Source organism: Lepus europaeus, chromosome 9 (genome assembly GCF_033115175.1).
Source record: "Lepus europaeus isolate LE1 chromosome 9, mLepTim1.pri, whole genome shotgun sequence".
NCBI lineage: Eukaryota > Metazoa > Chordata > Mammalia > Lagomorpha > Leporidae > Lepus > Lepus europaeus.
The window spans coordinates 116,754,030-116,776,909 of record NC_084835.1 but is presented as its reverse complement, the minus strand read 5'-3'; the positions used below and the strand labels follow the sequence as shown (position 1 = coordinate 116,776,909).

Genomic DNA, 22,880 nt, shown 5'->3' with positions numbered 1-22,880 from the left:
TGCTTGATAGTTTTCTCAGAACACGTTTGGGATTTAGAAGCCAACGCACTGTTTATACAGTGAAGAGTCCTGCTGAGTTCCAGGTGTTAGAAGTCATAGGTTTGAAGATTAGATCAAAAGTAAAGAATGGAATGTGGAATGAAGCATCACACCTAAATATTTGGAAACCAGGAGATCAATGCACACAAAAAGTCATCAAGGGGGGGCATTAAATCTAAGAATAACTTCAGCTCAGTGAGGTGAACTTATACTTTTACCTTCTCTTCCTCTTAACATCCAAGCATGATTCAAAACAGAAAGCCCCCCACAGGAAGAGAGGCATTCTTGAGGTTTTTGGTGACATAAGGACTTAGACGTTGAACCACTCCCACTGCATTCTCTCTGTTTCTTTTCTTTCTTTTTTTAAAAAAGATTTATTTATTTATTTGAAAGGCAGAGTTACAGAGAAGCATTGCCAGAGCGAGACAGAGAGGTCTTCCATCCACTGGTTTACTCCCCAAACGTCCACAATGGCCTGAGCTGGGCCAATCTGAAGCCAGGAGCCAGGAACTTCTTCTGGGTCTCCCACGTGGGTACAGGGGCCCAAGAACTTGGCCTGTCTTCTACTGCCCTCCCAGGCCCTAGCAGAGAGTTGGTTCAGAAGTGGAGCAGCTGGGACACGAACCAGAGCCCATATGGGATGCTGGTACTGCAGGTGGCGGGTTTACCTGCTGTGCCACAGCACTGGCCCCTCTGTTTCTTGATTGCCAGACTTTCAATTCCAGGGTCTTCCATTGAGTAGAGACTTAAATGTTTGCTAAGATGTATTAATTAAAATATTAAGCATTATTAAGTTAAGTAATTTAAATTGAATTGATCACTGCATGTATTTATATATGTAAACTGGTTATGTAATGATTAGTGTAAGCTGCTATTAACTGGATAATTTATTTACAATCTTGAATTTCACTTAGTTGTTTCCATTAGATATTGATTCCATAAAGTAAAACCCACTCTATATTCATAAAACTGACTAGTCAAAATAAATTCAAAGATTAACTAAGATTATCAATGGAAAGAACATTCAAACAGATATTTTTCCAAATTTGATCAGAAGACCCAATATTTATGGGAAACATTGTTTACATTAAATTTCTTAATGCAGCTGGTTTCTTAGAAGACCCAGGCTTAGTAGGGTGGAATTTAGGACAAAGGATGATTTTTCTTCTACCACTGCTCTTAACTAACTATGGAATTTTTTCTTCTTGCTCCCAGCAGCATGCCAGGCCTTAGTGCCTAATTCACTGTCAGCCATGTCAGGTTAACTGGTGTAACTGAGAATTTTAAAGGGTCACATACATTGAAGATTCCACTCTTCTACCTCGGGTCCATTGTTCAGGATCCAGAAACGACAAAGGGAAAGGCAAAGTAGTCTGTTTCTCACTTGTCCCACCCCATTCTTTCCTGCATAATTTCCCTTGTTTTTGTTTTGGTTTCTTGAGGGTGAGAGGAATGAGAGGCAAAAGCAAAAACATTCCTTCTGACTAGTGGGGATTATTAGAAATTTCCTCTTGGATGATGAATGCCAATGACAAGGATGGCACTCAGATGTTGGCTCTTCCTTTTGGGCACCTACGTTATGTTCCTGAGAGCCGCTCACAAGCCCAGACCTCCACGTCTCCCTGCTCTCTGGAGAGGAGGTGCCCTGACCCACATCATTCCTCAGCGCTGGGAGCCCCTGTCTGCACTGCAGCGCCCTCTTCTGGAGGCTCTTCTCATAGGCAGACGTTGCCCTGCTGTGGGGCAGTCTCAAGAGGATTAAGCTCAGCTGACTGTAAGATGTTCTCTTGGTCCACAAACTCGCCAATCTTTGTACGACCAAATGCGGGCTCATGTCTGCTTGCTTGGCTATCAGCCCCATCTCGCACCCACACCTCAGATTCATCATAGTGAAGACAGAAACCACTGCAACTCCGTACTCAAATTCTCCCCCACACTGCTCCACCACCAGGAGATGTAACAAGTGACTGATTTCACAGACATGCCAAGCTCAGTGTAGAAACACAAGACCATGAACAAGGAAGGCAATATGACTCCACAGAAGTCGCACACTAATTCACTGAATTAGGCTGTGAAGAATGGGAGACTGGTGAAATGTCAGAAAAATAATTCAAAAGAATGTAGACTTACTCAAAAACATAGAGAAATGGTTCAGTGAGATAAGGAAATCAGTACATGATGTGGAGGAGAAATTCTGAAACGTGATAGAGGCATTGAAAAAATAAAATAAATGTTAGAAATGAAGTAGTCAAAAAATCAAATAAAAATTTAACAGAAAGTCTTAACAACAGACTTGGTATGGCAAAGGAAAGAATATCCAATATAAAGGACAGCTCTTTTGAAATATCACAATCAGACAAAAAAAAAGAAGAATATTAGAAAGACCAAAATAGTGTTTGAGATCTGTGGGATATAATCAAATAAATGACCAAATATAAGAGTGTTAGGAGTTCCTGAAGCTATGGAAAATAAGAATGGCTTAGAAAACCTATTCAATGAAATAACAGCGAAAATTTACTTGATATGGGGAAAGATATGGACATCCAAATACAAGAAGCATATATAATCCAAAATCAGCATGATCAGAAAAAATCCTCACCACCATACATTGCAGCCAAACTTAGAATATTTTAAAGTTTGGAAGAGAGAGATTCCAGATCACTTTTAAAGTAAGTCCCATCAGACTGATAACAGATTTCTCAACTAAAATAATGTATGAGAATCGTCCAAGTCCTAAAAGAAAAAAAACTGCCAACCCAGAAGACTTTAGCCGGTGAAGGTCTCATTCATAAATCAAGATGAAATGAGTCTCAAGCAGGACAAACAAATATTGAAAGAATTTTTCACAACCCAGGTAACCTGACAAAGGATACTTAAGGAGGTACCATATACAGAAAGAGAGATGGATAATCAGCATCACAAAAGAATGCCAGGGCAGAAGACCGGGAAGTAAAAGCACAAAGGAGAGTTGAAACAAACAAGAGGGATATTTATGTGAAAATGACAGGACCAATTCATTGCTCTTCAATTATAACTTTGAAAGTAAATGGACTAAATTCTCTAAATAAAATGATGCACACTGGCTAATTACTTAATAAAAACAAGACTCACTTATATGCCGCCTACAAGAAACACACTTCACCAATAAAGACACACAGACAGAAAGTGAAATGATGGTAAAAAAATACTCCATCAAATGGAAATCAAAATGAGCAGGGGTAGCTATACTCATGTGAGGTAAAATAGATTTTAAGACAAAAACTGTTAAAGAGACAAAGAGGGTCATTATGTAATGATTGAGGGATCAATTCAAGAAGATGTGACTACAGTAAATATAGATATATGCCTAATCCAAGGGCACCCAGTTTAATAAAACAAATATTAATGGATTTAAAGAGACACATAAACTGCAATATACTAATAACAGGGAACTTTAACACACTACTTTCATCAATGGATAGGTCAACCAGACTAAAAAATTAAACAAATAAACAAGAGCTAATCTATACTACATACCAAATGGACCTAACAGATAACAGAATATTTCATCCTACAGCTAAATACACATTCTTTTCATCAATGCATAAAATATTCTCAAGGACGGACTATAAACCAGGCTATAAAACAAGTCTCAACAAATTAAAAAATATTGAAATCATATCATGTATCTTTTCTGACCACATGGAATGAAGGTGGAAATTAACAATAAAAGAAACTCTAGAAAATATACAAACACATAGAAAATGAACAACATGCTCCTAAATGAACAGTGGGTCATACAAGAAATCAAAAGTTAAGTAAAAACTCTGTGAAATGAATGAAAATGAAAACACAACATATCGACACTTATGGCGGACAGCACCAGCAGTAAGAAGAAAGTTTATGGCAGCAAGTACCTAAATCAAAAAAATTGGAAAGGTGTCAGATGAATGTCGCAACAATGCATCTCAAGGAGCTAGAAAAACAAGAACAAACCAAACTCTACATTGGAAGGAGGAAAGAAATAATAAAAAATACAGAAGAAATAAATAAAATAGAACTAAAAAATCTATACAAAATATTAGTGAAATGAAGCTGGGTTTCTATAAATGAGCAAAATTGATAAGCTGTTGGCCCAACTAAGCAAAAAAGGAGAGTACACCCAAATTAATAAGATCAGAGATAAAAAAGAGATATTACAATTGATACTACATAAGTGCAAAGAGTAATTAGGAATTATTACAAAGAACTATATGCAAACAAATGGGAAATTTTTGATAGATTTCTGGACACATACAATCTACCAAAATTTAGGCAAAAAGACATAGAAACCTGAACAAACCAATAACCAAGATTGGGGTTTAATCAGTAGCAAAGAACCTCCCAAGAAAAGCCCAGAATCGGATGGCTTCACTGCTGAATTCTACCAAACATTTAAGGAAGACCTAATCCTGATTCTTCTTAAAGTATTCAAAACAAGTGAAAAGGAGGACCCTTCTAAAATTATTCTATGAGTCCAATATTACCCTAATTCCAAAACCAGACAAAGATACAGCAAAGAAAGAGAAACACAGACCAATATCCCTGATGAAGAGAAATGCAAAAGTGCTCAAAAAATACTAGCGAATTGAATGTAAACAACATATCAAAAAGATCACCCACTTAGACCAAACGGGATTTATCCCAGGCATGCATTGGTGGTTCAACATATGGAAATCAATAAACATGATACCTCACATCAACAAAATCAAAGATAAAAACCACAGGACTATGACAATAGATGAAGAGAAAGCATTTGGCATTTGGCAAAACACAACATCCCTTCATGAAAAAAACTTAAAAAACTTGGGTATAGAAGTACCATACCTTAATACAATCAAGGCAATATTTGACAAACCACAGCCAGCATCATACTGAATGGTGAAAAGCTGTAAGCATTCCACAAAGATCCAGAATCAGACAAGGATGCCTAATCTTATAATCATTATTCAATATAGTTCCAGAAGTTTTAGCCAGAAACATTAAGCAAGAAAAATACGTTAAGGGGATAAAAATTGGAAAGGAGGAAGTCAAATTATCCCTGTTTACAGATTACATTATCTTTTATATAAGGGAACCAAAAGATTCCACAAAGATACTCTTAAAACTCATAAGAGAATTCAGTAAAGTTGTAGGACATAAATTCAACATGCAGAAATCTTTGACCAGTAGAACTGTTAGTAGATACAAAATGTACAGGGGCTTAATTGGTACTGCAAGTTGGAGCATCTCTTCTCTTGCACTACTACTATTTTTTGTTCTGAAAATGTGCTTTGGGCAGCTGCAAGAGTAGGAGGATGGGAGAGTCACCGAGCAGTCATGCATTCCATCTGCAGTTCAGAGCCAGTCTCACAAGAATGCAGTCCAACTCAGCGAGATTTTAGTCCTTCCAGCTGTACACGAACAAAAAGGCGCACTCACAAGTCCCAGGTCACGTTTTTGGTGCCGGATGGAAATCTCTTGCCTCAATAGCTCATTGGACACATCCTCTGTGTGCACTTCCAACTGCAAATGCTGGAGTTTCCTGCAAGTCAGTTACTTCTTGAATGTGATGTTCACTCTTGCTATTAATGATTAATACACAATGTTTGTTTTCCAGAATTGCAATTATGTGCCATGAATCTTTTATAAATAACTGACTATAACACCATTTGTTAATAATTTCCAAGGTCGGTGTACACCATCTTAAATACTGAAAGAACTGGAGATCCTACAAGTTGTTAAGTAGTTAAAGTGTGAAATGTGTACATAATGCACTTGTGGCATTATCACCTGAAGTCTAAGAAGAAGTGTGTGTGTGTGTGTGTGTGTGTGTGTGTGAGAGAGAGAGAGAGAGAGAGAGAGAGAGAGAGAGAGAGAGAAACTTCTACTTTCTAACTTTCCCCTGAACACAGATTCTGAGTCAATATGAAAGCATCTGACAGCACTAGATAAAGATGATTACAGCCAAGAATTTAATCAATAACACTTTTATCTCAGCAACACACATTATCTTTCACCTTTGAAAATGATTTGCATAAATGTCTATTCTTGGCTAATCTCAGAGTAAATAAAGACCAAGCTGTCTGAAGAGTCAGGAAAACACTAGAGGAGAAATGGCAATTTTGAATGTCAAGCGAAGTCTGTGATCAAGACCAAGTCATGGGGGCTTCCCTGATGACAGAATACTGCAAGATCCCACCAGTCACATTAATGTAATTTGTCTCAGCAACTCTGTATGCAGCGGTATCTTATCTCTTAGGAGAAAACATTAAAGCTGAATCCAAACACATGACTGACAAAATCATAAAATAATATTCTGAGGAGGTGTTGTGGCACGGCCACTGCTTGAGAGGCCTGCATCCCAAATCAGAGTGCCTGGGGTTGAGTCCCACCTCTGCTTCTGATGCAGCTTCCGGCCAACACTCTGAAGTGGGAGACCTGGATGGAGTTTGATTCTTCACTTGGCATGGCCTGGCTCTGGTTGTTAAAGGCCTCTGGGAAGTAAACCAGGGGATGGGAGACTCTGTCTCCAACTCTCCGTAAATGAATAAATAAAATATAAGTCTTTAAAGAAAAAACTTCAATCTATAATGACTAATCTTTCATCAATAATTTGTACATAAAAATGACTTCAAAGTAGCATTTAGGAATTTAATAATTTTATTTAAAAATGCTATGATTGAATAGTGATTGAGAGTCAGTAGAAGGATGGGTTTTACTTTTTAAGACTTTAATTGGCTAGCTTGAACAATGCATACTTTCCCTACATATTTTAGGTAAGTGGGTATATTTTCCAGGGAGGAGGTGTTGTGTCCAAGGCAACCACCAGACCTGACATTGGAGCTGGGCAAAGCTGGCTAAAGGGAAATCGTAGTGTCTTGGTCAAAGAGGTTGTACAGCTTGTGGGTATTCAGAGACCCTTACCATGGAATTATCACAGGTATGAGGAAGCGTATTGGTTAAGAAGTGGGAAATGGACCCATGCATGTAAGAAAGTGTGCCAATTTACATGTGGGATTCTTTCTCAGCTGCACACATACAGCAAAATCATTGAGCTAGCAAGGGCCAACACTGCGGCATAGTGGGTAAGACTGGTGCCTGCAACACCAGCATCCCATATGGGTACCAGTTTGAGTCCTGGCTGCTCCACTTCTAATCTAGTTCCCTGCTAATGTGCCTGGGAAGGCACTAGAAGATGGCCCAAGCGTTGGGCTCCTGCCACCCACGTGGGAGACCCAGAAGAAGCTCCAGGCTCCTGGCTTTGGACTAGTCCAGCCCTGGTCTTAGTGGCCATCTGGGGAGTGAACCAGTGGATGGAGATCTCTTTCTCTCTCTCTCCCTGTCTGTCTGTCTGTGTAAACTCTGCCTTTGAAATAAATAAATAAATCTAAAGTAGATTCCTGAGCTAGCAATTATAGAATCTGAAGTCTCCACATTCTGTCGAGGTTTGTTTGTATTGTTCTCCTGTAATTCAAGTGGTAACTTTTCTAAGTTTCAGCTAGCTCTATATGGGCTAAAATTAGAAGAGGAAAGGTATCATCTAGATTTTGTACTTTAAAGAAAGAGGGCACAGACTTGAGGCACCCTGGGCCGAGCTGGGATCCATGGCCTTGGGAGTCAAGGCAGAACCTTCCTCACTGAAAGGTGTTTCCAGGAAAAGGAAACCCTCCCCATGTTTGTTTACCATTGCTATAAGGAAATACCTGAGGCTGGGTGCCTTGTAAAGAAACTGTCAGCTCATGGTCCTTGAATATCCACCAGCACGGCACTGGCTCTGGTGAGGGCCCCTCTGGCTGCACGACATCACGGTACATGGTGATGTCGTGTGGGCATGTGCAGGAGGGAGAGCACACGGTGAGACAGGAAACATAGGCAGGGCCAGGCTTGCTCCTTCAAAGCAACCCTCTCATGAGAACTAACCAGGGTCACCTGAGAGCCTCACCATTGCCTCCTGAAGGCAGCCCTTTCCATGCCCAATATTTCCTGCCTCTTACAGGTACACCACCTCCCGAAACCCCCGCATGGAGGGCCAGGCTCCCAGCTCACGGACTCCTGGGGGACCATGCCAAACTGTATGCAGACCATAGCTTTCCCCATCTAAGAATCTGTCTTTCAGCACTGCGCATTGAGAATCCTTAGGGACTGTGCGTGTGTTCCTCTGCAAGTATACTGAAGTAACAGTGCCAATTTCCTGATGGGGTTCTGTGTACCTTTAAGGGACTATTTAAATAATACCTTCTGCTGCTAAATAATTACTTACAGGTTTGTTCACTGCATTTTTGAAAGCACATATATTCTTTTGTATAAAGTCAGGATTGCTAAAATAGATCTAAGAAAAGTGTTTATGGACGGAAACGGCGTACAACTCCAAATGTATGAAGTGGAAGCATCCACCCTGCACGGACAGCACATGGTGCTTCCACCCACCACCTGCTTTTCTTCTCACTTTGTCACATTTCTTTTACGTAGTGCTCGAGAAGTCCCTATCTGTAAGAGCTTCCCCTTCTTGTCTTAAACTGTGAATGAGCAGCTTATTAAAGCAGTGTGGTTTTGGATGTTCTCCGCTTAACATAGTTCTCAGAAAACAATTCAGGGCATGGAAATCTGAGCAAGTGTAGGGGAGGAACTGGAATAGGAAGACGAAGCCAGCAAAAGAGCAACAGAAAAACTTTTGCGACTTTCTAAAAACTCTCGTGGAGGCGATGTTTAGCACTTACGTGTGTCTGCGGTCAACTAGCAGGAAAAAACTTGCTTTTTTTATTTTTAGCAAAAAACTAATACAGTATCTGAATGGCAGCAAAAAACCCTCAAATAATAGTATCTGAATGGTCTGATAGAATAATGGTTGTTAATAACAATGTTATTGGTAACAAGATGATAATTATCAAAGCGACCATGCACAAGTGTATTTTTACCTGTGGAACCTGAACTATCTATATTCCAGAATTTCTTTTTAATAAATGGCAAAGATGTTTTACCAATATCCTTCATTCTTTCTGATCACTGACAGTTAGAAATGAGAAACACTGAAATGTGTCTAGTCTCACACTGCTAGATCATCATGGGTTGGTAATAATTATTTTTAAAAAGGAGAATTATGAGCTCACATATTGACACACTGAATAATGATTACATTTGGTCAATTTGATTATCTGGCTGTGCGAGGCACGAACATGCAGCATGAATTATTGAGACACTGGAAATGTCTGCTAAACTGGAGAATTGTGTGATAAATAAACAGTGTTAGACACATAAATCTCAATTTTGTGATATCTTGAGATTTCATCTGAAGCATTTTTTGTGCTTGCAGTATTAACCAAATCCCCTGAAAGTTATTGATAACCTGATAAGTCAAATTTGTTGGTATACACACTAAATTTATAACAGTTCTCAAGAAGAACATGTAGGGATGTTAGACATTCCAAAGCCTCATATACAGGGGTTAACATGATAGATGCTCATTTGCCTGAATGGCAATGACAGAGACAAGAAGTTGGGAGACCTGAGTTATACCTTAGCATTTTCTCTAGTTGCTACCTTGTCATGGGAAAGAATTTTAATAACTGATCAGTTTATTTTCTCTAGAAAAAGTGACTAGCATAAAGCATTCCTGAGATTTTTCCATTTCTTTGCTTGGCAACTACTGGAGTACCCTGCAGTGGTGGAAAGCAAGCCCGCCCTTACCATTCTGCTCGCGCTGCACCCCTGCTGCCAGCAGGTCCGGCTCCCCGAGGCTGATGTCGTTGAGCCTCGTCCCCAGGCACTCCATGCACAGATGCTTGCACCACTCCTCTGCCTCCAGCTCTGAAAAGGAGCACACAGCAGCGAGTCAGCCACGCTCCACAGGGCACAGGGAGAGAGGCTGCCAGGGTCCTCTCCCAGCAACTGGCCAGAGCCAAACATCTGCCTTAGGACGACAATAAAAACATATTCAGGAGGGGAAAAAAAGGCCCCACAATTATTTTTTGTTGTTGGGCAATATATTTTCAAGTGCTTTTAAGTTAGTCCATGGTACTTTTTCTCATTTACAAATCAATCTGAAAACATTTGTTTCCTATTAGGTATATATTAGATTGATTTAAATTTTGGAAAGACATTGCTTAGAAAAGCATAAATTAATAGTTGAAAAATGTCAAACTAAATCAGGCAAGTGAGTATTTTCCTGAATTTGTGCAGGTTGAAAGTTTTGAAATCTGACAAGAAGTAGGCAGGCATACAGGCTAAAATTGATCAGATTTGTGAACTGGAAGACCACACCTTCACCACGCCCCTGTGTGACCTCATGCCCCTACCTGATGCCTTCGCCACACCCTTGTGTGGCCTCATTCCCCTACCTGGCCACACCTGGGTGCCCACCAGCCAATCAGGTTAATTAACCACTCTCCTTTGGAAGTGGGTTAAAAGCCAGGACGCGGTGTGGCCCGGCCTCTCTTCTTCCCTGGACTCTTGCCAGGAGGGGTTAGCTGTAGCCCTGCGCCTCCAGGTCACATGGCCTTCGGGCCATGTGCTCCAGGCTTCCTGGCCTAGATGCTCATCCATGTGGCTGGTTCTTGGTGTTCAGTATGAACCTCTATTTACCTCTCTCTTAAATAAAGCTCTCACTCTCCTATGCATCTTTCTCAATAAAAGCTTAAAATGTACCATGCTGCCTCGTTTATCTGTGCCGATATTTAGAATTCTTCTCTAAATATTAGGCAAGAACCCTCTTGGGCTTATTAATATTGGGGATCTAATAATAAGCCCGTGGTGAAATCGTATGGCACCCCAAATTCCGGTAGCATACGTGGCACCCCGGATAGCAGTGCTGGGGAACTCTAAAGGGCCACATTTCAGTGTAGATTTTAGGGGGTCTTGTCCGTTTTCAGTTTCATCTTCAATTCATTCTGAACTGCAATGGATCATTCATCCACTCAAGAATGTGATCATTTTTCTTTTTACAAATATCAAAAAGTCAGTTAACCTTTAAGAAAATTAGTGTAGGATATTAAAAGTATCTTTGCTTTCAAAAGTTCCAATTAAAACAAAGAAGTTGCTTAGGTTATTATTCTTTTTACTATTATTACCTGCCCCTCCCAATTTCTTTACATTCATGGAGATTTTCACCTTTGCTTGAAACATTAGAGTTTCTTATATCTATACAGAATGCAAAGTTTTCACATGCTTCCATTCACATTAATGAATTTGGCTCTGATAAGCCGAACAGCAAGTGAGGTGGCCAAGGGTGAGGGTCATTCCTGTGTTCCATATTGTGTTGTTGCTCAGCCCCAGGGTCGATATTTTGGATCAAGCTCAAGAATCACTGTACAGAACCCGGTTCAGAACTTGTTTCAGACTTTTCCATGGAGCATAAATCTGTGCTAGAACAGCTGAGATTTCCTTCAAGTCTCTCGTTGCTCTCTGTGGATGACAACCCAGCCTGTACCCTGACATTTTAAACTCTCCATAAAAAGTTACCTATGACAGGTTCTCCTGACTCCAGGGATTGGAATACCAACAGCAGGGCTCAACAGTCAGCCCCATTAAACCTGGTAACGTTTTCTTCCTGTGCTTTGTCACAAGGCCTCAGCCTCAAAAATAGGTTTGATCAATGAGCTGTCAAGACAAATTTGTCATTTTGATTTTTATTTGGTATCAAGACCAAAACACGTTGTTAGAAAACAAAGACAAAGGAGCAAACAAAGTGCCCCACCGGGGCACTCTAATAAAAACAGTGATTCCCACGTTCCAATCAGGAGAGGTACTTCCTTCACAAAAGGCGTAGTTTGCATATTTCAGGACGCCTCCTTGCTGGTTCCAAGGCAGAGATTCCTGAGAGCCTGGCTCCTCCATGGGCAGTCTGAGGCCTGGTGCCGGCTGCTCTGTTGTTTCCTCAGGGAGCCGGAAAAGACGCCTCTCCAGCAGCAAGGCCACTAACGTAATGACTGCACATTTGGGAGGCTCAGGGCTTTCTCAGCAACGAAACTAAACAATGTCTCTCTTGAAGGATGGGATGCCAGATTTCAAAGAAAAATATACCAGGGCAAGAATTCCTTCCACTGAAAGCAGTTTTTATCAGTGTAGTTTAATTCATAAACAGTAAAAAGCTTTTCTAACAACAAAGCAAAATATTATTGGTTAGACCACTTTACACCATTTTACCCACTATGTAGTTAGAAATTCACAGAATTTCTGCTAGGGAAGATAGTATTATAATTTTTCTTTCACCTTTCAATGTTTTGCATTTCTCTCAGAGCTCCACAATTTATAATAGTAAATAAAACCACAGGCAATTAACATCCCAGCTGTATTCGTCTACCTAATAGTACTTTTCAGCTATCCACACACGAAAATGAGGATATTTAAGGTGCTATTGGGGGCAAAAATAAGAATGTCAACTGTCGATGTTGCCGTCCCTTTCGGAGATTCAGGCCATGCACAGAGTAACTTTTTTGTCCTGGGTTTAATGAGACAAAGCAAGCATCCAACTAAAGGCTTCTGTGAAACTGGAGCTCATCCTGCCAGCAGAACTAAATGTAAATTTCTGTAAGGACAGAAGGGGAGTGGTCTCTCATCAAGCAATGAGAGGTTCTCAAGGACTTCCATCAGCAGGTCAAGATAGAACCTCAGCGCTTCAGCATCTTAGTAATGCAGTAGCGTAGAAAAATACAAATAATAAGAGTAATAAAAGTAGAGTACATACAGTCAACATTAAAGACTGAAATGGTAAGTATTTTAAAAAGAGAGAAAGAGAGGGAGAAAGAGAGAGGCAGAGAGAGAAAAGGATACCTGCAATTCAGATATTATCAATGTGTCATCTTTTTTTTCTTTTCTTTTCAGGAAAGCTTATTATGCACTCCCTGTATACCGGGAATGTTAGGAGCTTATATGGAAACAAACCATCTTGGCTGTCAATCACCCTAGAGTCTAACAGGATCTGGGAATGAGAGGTGCTCAGAAGGGCTACCAGGCCTGGTGGGAACTGAGGGGCCGTGATGGAGGCTCAGCAGGTGTGTATGTGTGTACGTGCAGTGTCTTCATGTGTTTTTGTTTTTGTTTTTTTGACAGGCTGAGTGGACAGTAAGAGAGAGAGAGAGACAGAGAGAAAGGTCTTCCTTTTCCATTGGTTCACCCCCAATGGCCGCTACGGCCGGCGTGCTGCAGCCGGCGCACCGTGCTGATCCGAAGCCAGGAGCCAGGTGCTTCTCCTGGTCTCGCATGAGGGTGCAGGGCCCAAAAACCTGGGCCATCCTCCACTGCCCTCCTGGGTCACAGCAGAGAACTGGACTGGAAGAGGAGCAACCGGGATAGAATCCGGCGCCCCGACCGGGACTAGAATCCGGTGTGCTGGCGCCGCAGGCGGAGGATTAGCCTAGTGAGCCTCGGCACCGGCCTTCATGTGTTTTTGAGTGTGTGTCTGTGTGTGGATGTGTGCAACAGGTCAAGGAGCACTGAGGAAGGTGGCAGAGATGGAAAGGTATTGGCAGGACAGCAAACTGGCACCATCTGACGGCTGCAGAGAGCCCTGAATGCCTGCAGGAAATGTGGGGCACAACACTCAGTCCATTCTTTTCATGACCTTAGAGTAATCTGCACACTTGGTCTAAGAATTTTGCTGCAGAAAAGCTGCAAATGTTTGAATATTATAAAAGGATTTGGTTTCTTTAATCTATTTTTGATAGTTGCCTTTCAAATAATTACATCTTTCAAAGAAACACAAATGTGTTTTTTATTTGTTCTTTCTTGGCAGTGTATATATATTGAAGTGCTTTAATCTTTCATTGCATGCTAGTGTCTTATCATTATTTAACTAGTATTTTCTCTGAATTATTTTTCATCTCTTCCCCCTAGATATTTACAGAACTGAGATTAAATATAAATGCAAGAATCTGAACTGGCAGCATTTAAACAATTTGTCTTCTATAGACAAAGTACCTTATACCATTTGTTTTTCTTTTCACTCCTTTGAGTTGATACATGCTGTGTACTGAATTAAATTTCTTTATGAGGAAATAAGGATATTAAAATGTTCTATACAGTTTTCTATATTTTTCTCTTCAAGATCAAAGAATTTTTCATTAAGATGCCTTTCTCAAATAGCTTGTAGCTAACTTCAGATTCTTAACTCAGGTAGGTAACCTTTGCTCTCCATCAGAAACCCAAGTAATTTTTAAATTATGTACAGGATTAAATAAAGAAATTCAGTACTTCCCAAAAGGAAAATTGAAAGGTATTTGGAAATAACGAGACAAGTGCAGATAAGAGACTAAATTAAGTGAATGAATTATATGACAAATGGGTTTATGGATTGGAAGGGAAATGATGATCAGGGATAGTGCAAAATAAAATAAAGACAGATGGATCTTGCCTGGGATTCAGTTTCTTTACATGCTTCTGTTACAGAATCCAGGGGACAGGGTTGCTAGGACCCACTGAATCAGAGAAAAGTCTTTACAAATAAGGCTCTTAATAAACAGATGCCTAGGGGCAGGCACTGTGGCGCAGCGAGTTACCGCGCTGGCCCGAAGCGCCGGCATCCCATATGGGTGCCGGTTCTAGTCCTGGCTGCTCCACTTACAATCCAGCTCTTTGCTGTGGTCTGGGAAAGCAGTAAAAAAATGGCTGAAGTGCTTGGGCCCCTGCTCCCATGTGCGAGATCAGGAAGAAGCTCCAGGCTCCTGGCTTCAGATCAGTGCAGTTCTGGCCATTGTGACCATCTGGGGAGTGAACCAGCGGATGGAAGTACCTTTCTCTCTGTCTCTACCTCTCCTCTCTGTGTAATTCTGACTTTCAAATAAATAAATAAATCTTAAAAAAATAAAAATAAACGGATGCCTATTGATTAAATGATTAGATCCAAGTTTTATTGCTTTCACTAAATTTAGAGCTTGGAATAACTATATTAAAGTTATATTAGTCAAATGAACTATATTTAAAAGTGGAGCAGAAATGTTTTCATGTGCTATAATCCAAAGTCACATGGCAGGATTAAAAACTGCATTAGTTTTAAATGACTGCTGTAAGATGAAAGCAAGGCTACTTCTTAGATTTTTACTGTTCAAAAATTTTAACAGATATAGAAAAATTGAACATGCTTATGGCATAGTATGTGATATTTTGTTACCTGTTTACACAATTTAATATCCAATCATAGTAAATACATTCATTCTTTCAATCATTTAATATCTCTTTATAGTGAAAACATCCAAACCCAACCTTTTAATTTTTTAAGTAGAGAAATGTACAGTATATAAAGATTATCTGTATTCACTGTCTTGTACAATAGAACCCTGGAAACTTCTTACCTCTATACAGCTCTAACCTACCTACCTATACCTGTCAATCAAACTTTCCCTATCCTTCCCTCCTCACTTCCATCCCCAGCCTGAAGTAATCACCATTATATATTTTTATTCTAAAAGATTACCTAATATTTACACTCCACATATGGGTGGGAGCATGTGACACTTGTCTTTTTGTCCTTGGCTTAATCATCTCCAGCTCCATGCATGTTGCTGCAAATGACAAGATTTCATCATGAAGACTGAGTACCATTGGGTATATGTACCATATTTTCTTTATCCATTCATCAGTGGATGGACCCTTAGATTCTTTCTCTTTCCTGGCTATTGTGAATAGTGCTGTAATAAATATGGGAATGCAGATGCCTCTGACAAATAGATTTCATTTGCCTTGGCTCTATATTCAGAAGTGGGATTGACGGGTCATACAGTAGCAAAAATAGACAAAAGGGATTTCATCAAACTGAAGAACTTTTGCACAGCAAAGGAAACAATAAACAGAGTAAAGAGCTAAAGTACAGGATGGGAGAAAATATTTCCAAGCTATATATCTAACAAGGGGTCAATATCCAGAATAAATAATGACTAAAACACACTTCAATAGCAATAATCATAATAATCCAATTTAAATGGGTAGTATATCTAAACATACATTTCTCATAGGAAGACATACAGATGACCAATAGGTACATGAAAAAAATATGCTCAGCCTTAAGAATCATCACAGAAACGCAAACCAAAAGCATAGGAAAATATCATCTCACTCTGGTAAGGTTGGCAAAGTGTTGATAAGGATGTGGCAAAAAGGGAACTGTTGTACACTGCCGGTGGGAATATAAATTATTATAACCATTGTGGAAAAGAATGTGAGTTTCTTTAAAACCGAATCCAGGAAAGATTAGTTTTGTGTGGAAATAATAAATCATTGTATCTAGTCATTATTGGGTTTAGCTTTTATTAATAATCTAAGAAAAATGTGGGTAATGCAATCTTGTTTTGTCTTTGGTATAAACCAGTTATTTTTACTTATATATAATTCTTACCTTCTTTTTTTTTTTTTAAATTTTTGACAGGCAGAGCAGACAGTGAGAGAGAGAGAAAGACAGAGAGAAAGGTCTTCCTTTGCCTTTGGTTCACCCTCCAATGGCCGCCGCGGTAGCGCGCTGCGGCCGGTGCACCGTGCTGTTCCAATGGCAGGAGCCAGGTGCTTCTCCTGGTCTCCCATGGGGTGCAGGGCTCAAGGACTTGGGCCATCCTCCACTGCACTCCCTGGCCACAGCAGAGAGCTGGCCTGGAAGAGGGGCAACTGGGACAGGATCGGTGCCCCGACCGGGACTAGAACCCGGTGTGCCGGCGCCGCAAGGCGGAGGATTAGCCTGTTGAGCCACGGTGCCGGCCAATTCTTACCTTCTGTACAGACTTTTTAAATCTTGGTGATAATGGTTATTTTCATGTTTATTAAAGTCTTAAATACACGTTTTGCTGCTGAAGGAAAAAAATATTTTCCCTATACAATATTACATAGAGAATATGAAGCCTCTATTCATTGTCATTTAAAATGTATGGAGCTTTAAAAATATAAGACATCTGTGATGTCTGTCTTCTTAATATTGGCTATCTATTTGCAACTTAACTGACATTGGTGGTATTTTAAGGACTTTTGTTTTTCCTAATTTTTTTTTTTTTGTTATTAGGAAGACAAGAAATAATGTAAAACCCAAACATTTGCTTCAGCAAAGATTGAAACAACATGCATTTAGTCCTCAGAGAAAAGCTTTTCCTTCTGAAGTGAGATTTGTATGATTGATCAGTTTAGAGATGGGATAACAATTACCTTTCTAAGTAGGACATGAGTTAATTTTCGTCTAAGGCTTGCCTCTCATTTATTCCCTTTTTTCAAAATTCACTCACAATTAAGAATCTTTTAAAATTTGGCTCAAATATAACCTCGTTATTTTAGCTTTTCAGACCCACTTTTGGGTGTGACATTATTCCTTTAGACTTCTATACACTCTGCAGACACTTCTATCATATCCCTTAATATTACTGAGTTATGTTTCTACCTTCCCTAGGCAATGCACTTTAAGAAACAGGTGTCTGGGAGACTTTCTTGATCTAGTGTTTCTAAGCCTCTACATGCAAACTGATAAGTAAATGTGAAACAAGAAAGCAGAAGTAATTTGCAGCTAATTTTCAGAAGCTGAAGACAAATTCAGATAATTTGGGAAGCAGTGTTGCGCTGGATGTTTTGAGGTCTCTATTGATCTCCATTTAAGTGGAGCTTATAACGTGTGCTGTTCACTGCTGGCTATCCAGATCAAAGGGAGGTTTGATTAGGGGAAGGAAGGCAGCAGTATCAAACATGGTTCTCTATTGACCTTTACTTATGCTAAAAAGATCACCCATCCACTTACTAGCTACCTTTAAAAAAACATTAGGGATGTTTACACCAACACAGAACTTTGTATAAACTGCCTTTGATTCTTTATGTGTTAAACATTTGATCCAATTTTTATTTTAAATAGATATGACTGTAGAATCTTAAAAACGTTCTCATAGAGCTAAGGAAATGAGTTACTATACACATTCTTCCATCTTTTATGAAGAAAATCATAGCTTATTTTCCTTGACTTAATAGCAGAACGATAAATCAAATTTTTGGATTCAATATGGAAAACATTATTCTGTTACTTCTGTCCTTTTGTGACTTGGAGGAGTAAGATTAGACTCTCAGACATGGTCAGATAGAACACTGCTCCTTCCTATTTTCCAAAGTAACAAATGACAAATAGCAGCAATTGACAGAACAATCCAATGCACTGCTCTTTTGCCTGACAAGAATTCATTGCAAAAAGCTTTAATACAGAGGTTAGAAAATGACACAGAGCTTAAAACAATTTCGAGAAAATCAGAAAGAACAGAAATCAATGCCTACAAATAATCTAGGTGTGTGTGTGTGTGTATGCACGTGCGCGCACTGGAGATGAGGTTAGGATTTTAAAGTATTACAAGAGAGTAAGACTTAGCAAGATAAGTAAGTACTTAGAGTAAGTACCTTAGCAAGAACCTGGGAACTCACCTTACCAGTCAGCAGATTTCTGGAGGAAGGGCAGCAGTGGCGTGGTGAGCTTTCCAATCTGTGCAGCTCTGAACAGGCACCAGTAGAGTATTTACTGGACAAGTTTTAGATTTCACACAAGAAAACGGTAACCAAACAATGAGTTTAAAACAAATGTTTTTTTTTATTTAAAAGTGAGAGCGAGCCAGAGAGAGAGAGAGAAACTTTTAATCGTCGGTTACTCCTCAAATGCCTGCAACAGCTGGGACTGTGACAGGCTGAAGCCAGGGACGTGGAACTCCATCCCTGTCTCCCATGTGGGTGACAGGGACCCAAATACTTGAGTCGTTACCAAGCAGGGAGCCTTCTGAGAAGAGGCACTATGAAAGTCTTCACTTCACTCGTGTTCTCATAAGACCCAGGAAGTGAGGACCGGCTGTGCAACTCTCAGGATGCTGGGGAGTGGAAGGGGAACCAGAAAGATGAAAGGTACTTGTTGGAATCTGAACCGGTCGGCAACGCATGGTTATCTAAATTAAAGGATAGAATTGTAGCAATCTAAAACTATTTTTGTATACACAGCAAAATTTATTACAAAGACATTTTGACTGGGGCCCATATTGAACATGGAATTGAATTTGGCCAACAACTCCCATGAGTGTGGATCACATTAATCCACTGGACCTCCAGAAAGGAATGAGCATCCTTAATTTTGCCTGGTGAGCCACTGTTGGGCTCAGTCCCTTAGAACAAACACAATCATAAATTTGTGTTGCTTTAAGCTAATGTGTATGGCAATTTGTTACATCAGCTCTAAAACATCAAAACAAATCAAAGGTTAAACATTCTATTCTTCTCTAATAAGAAAGTCTCCAAGCAAAGCAATAAACCTAATAGGAAATGATCTACAAAAAAATGAGGAATATATATAAGAACCAGGACATGATTAAATCTACTTGAAGTTTAATAATTGAAATAATCAGGAAGTTCATGATTATTAACATTGAGGGGGGAAAGATCTCAAGATTGAAATGTTGGCACACAACAGCTGCCCAAGAAAAGCATCATGGGAGTTAGATGGAGAGTGGAAAGAGAGTCTGAAGGGGGTTGGAGCAGGCACCTGAAAGAACAGCTCTACCTGTAATCTGAAAAACACTGGAAATGAACAGCATGGATCTAATGACCCAAAAGGAAGGCATTTTAAAGAACTTTGGGTGAAGGACTGATGTCATACAAGCTGTGATTTAAAAGACACAGTGGTCTTAAAAGGATAAATCTTCCTGTTGCATAACTTCTGAGCAGGAAAAAGACAAAAAGGAGGAAGAAACACCCTCCACCAATTGGGCAAAGGATAGGAAGAGAAGGAAAAAGTAGGAAATCTAGGGTCCTGTAGGACAAAAGAGTGGCCAAGTATCAGAGAAGTAACAATTCCTTCCCATCACCATAGCAAATAAAGCAAACTTTAATTTCTTTAGGCCTTGTTCAACTGAAAGAATAGGACAGTATTAGACTTAGGCCTTAGAAGATTCTCTGATATAATACAGATCAGCAAAGGAAATAGGAATTTAGAGAGAACTACAGCATAAATCCCTACCAATTCAAATAAAGGGTGTCTCAAAAGTTTTTGGAAAAAATTGAACAAAAAGATGTTTATTTTGTGATAAAAGAAACTTTGAAATCCATACAGGGGTTTTCCAAAAAGCATTTTCAGAGACTCTTTGAAGATCAAAAACCAGTTGATTCTACATCTCATGAACTTTCGGAAGCAACCTTACAACTTCCCATTGACCTCCCTGTGTGACTTTAGTCATGGCCTCTACATTTCAGACTTTTGAAAGTGCTCTTTGATACTCAAATTTTTTGTAAAATAACCTAGTGATTACTTAAGTTCTTAAAAGCAGAACAAGAGCACGTTGACACTGCCCACCTGCCATTTGCCTTGTCATGCTTCGCTCTTGCTGTGCGTTTCACATAGAGGCAAACACAGAATGACTTCTTAGCAAGCACTCGTGGTACCCATGTCACCAGAAGCTCTGGTCATTCTTCAGTAGCTTTGGTTTTTAGTTGGTACTGGAGTGTGTTTTTCTATTTTATAAAACCCAGTGAAACTGAACTCTTGCATTCTCGTTTGGAGGCATGTTAATGATATCTGTTTTGATACATGTTTATGGTATCTGTTTTGCCTAGAAAAGAAAGCCTTTCTGAGTTTGGAAAAAAAAAAGAAAAGAAAAGTTACCTTTCATCCCATCTCACACACACACACACACACACAAACACACAAAGCAAGACACAGAAAAAAAGAGTAATTTTGAACAAGCATTTGAGGGTATAAAAACATCAGCTTGAATCATAAATTAAAAGATTGTGACTGTAAATATGCAAAAAAGCAGGAGAAATGGAAAGGGTGGAATGAAGATAAGTAACAAGTTGGGGGAGCAAAATTAACCCAGCAATGAGAAGTTACAAGGTACCAAAGGAAAAGCAAACACCAATGAGCATATTAAGAATCACTGATAAAAGCAAGGAAATAAAATTTTCATTACAGAGAAGTAGAAAGGATCAGAAAGAAGTAGTGGAAATGGGTGGCAGAAAAAGCCATCACAGCCTGTGGACCCCTGTGGCAGTGGGTGAGGGATCAGAGGTGATGAGAATATTTGGATTTAGGATGTGTTCAGGAGAAGGATGAGGTTTGCAAGTGCAGTGCGACAGAAAGAGAGAAATTCAGGAGGAACACAGATTATTGTGCCTGTGGAACTGGAAGAACGGATTTGTCATGGTGAATTGATGGAGACTGAGCGAAGCAGATTTGGAGGACAAAATAGGAGCCCAGTTTGAAAATAAGCTTTAGGCTCTTATTAGCGGCTGGAGTGGATAGATGACTAGGTGGTTGGATAAATGAATTTGAGCTTTGGTATTCAGGAGAGAGGTTCAGAATAGACTTCTACATGTGGGAATCAACAGTATAGAGAGTCTATTTATAGCCAAATAACCAAACTGAATCACCAAGTAAAATGTGTAGATAGAGAAAAACACACATTTACCAGCTAGGGCCTGGGACTCTCTCATGAATAGAGATCTGGATGCTGCCAGGAAAAGCAGCTGAGGAACACTTAACTGAGTCAGAAGAAGCCAAAAAGAGAATGGTTTGCTGGTAGCAAGGTCAAAACATGTTCCAAGGAGAAAGTGACCACCTGTTCCATGTGCCAGCAAAACTCAAATGAAATGAAGTCCAAAAACCAACCATAGGACTCCAACAAAGTCATTCTATTAGGCTTGTAGGAACAAAATACTGCTGGAATAGTTGCAAGAAAAACAAGGAAAAAGCGTTAGACATTGGAATCAGTGATTATTCATACAGTAAGTATAGACATTTCAGTCCAGAAGTCATTTGGCTGCACAACAGGCGGAGTGAGATCAAAAATTGTGCCGGATGGTACTGTTTGCTAATGACTTATAATGGCATAAGGAACAGGCACAGGGTTTATACAGAGGTGTAAGAAGGAGCTAGTAATACAAGCTTCGACTGGTAATGGACACTGAGGGACAGAAAGGGCATGTTGAAATTAGTTTCAAGAGTCTCGTGCTGCTGGTATGGGGCTACCGTGAGAACGGAGGTGACAGAGGGGCCTGCTGTTTTCCAGGAACCCAGAAAGGTGGCTGCTACTGATGGGAGAGGAGCCTGCAGACATGCAAACATGTTCCCAAGCCTCATCTCTGCAGCTCCGGCCTCACAGGGGGGCCTCAAGCTGTCCCTCCTGCGAGCATCTTGCAGTCCACCTCTCCTCCTGACTTTTGCTAAAGGAGACATTGGAGAATCTGTGGGCACTTATTTCTCTCAATCAGTCTAAAAAGAACCCTTGGAGTTACCTTTACCTTCTGTCATCAAATAACTCCCTACTTCCCACCTCATGTCTTGCAATTCACTCAATATTTCTTGAGTTCCCCTATTTGCAAAACACTCTCCATGTGGGGATATAATAGCAAGTAACAAAATGCTACTTGAATCAGACGGAATCCCTGATGCTGACAATGAACAAAACCACTCTGCAGACCAGAAGCAACTGAGGCAAAAATAAAAACAACAAAAAATCCCTGTGGGGTTAAGGCACTGAGATTTAGGGATTTTTTTTATAGCTACAAGTCTGTCATTTTCTGACCAATTCAAGAAAAAAAGATGAAAGAAAAAAAAGTTGAAATGGGGCGATGCTATCTCCCAAATTTAGAACATGTGTCAGTGTCTTGGTCAGGAAATTGTAACTGGACACAGGAAAGATACTGATCCTTATTACACAGTGATGAGATTTTGGTTTTTTTTTTTCTTTTCATTCATAATAACTTGGCGTAATGGGTAGAAAATAATATGAATTAGGAAAAGGAGCTGGAAAACAGAATATTTTGTTACCAGTATGTATTAGCTGCTGTAGGCTGCATCTGGCAAGGCAGAAAAAGAAGCAGCTGTTTGTACGTTGGATTAAAGGGAAATAGAGCCTTGTAGGGCTGGAGAA

The 22,880-nt window shown here is 39.8% G+C and overlaps 1 protein-coding gene across 2 annotated transcripts in view; it reads right to left on the bottom strand.

Moving 5' to 3' along the window:
• Window positions 1–22,880, bottom strand: part of DOK6 (docking protein 6) — a 475,096-nt gene that overhangs the window by 183,166 nt on the left and 269,050 nt on the right. For both annotated transcript variants that reach the window (XM_062201788.1, XM_062201789.1), the window contains exon 4: window positions 9,724–9,843. In XM_062201788.1, the coding sequence (XP_062057772.1) occupies window positions 9,724–9,843 (120 nt within the window). The remainder of the gene's footprint in view (window positions 1–9,723; window positions 9,844–22,880) is intronic.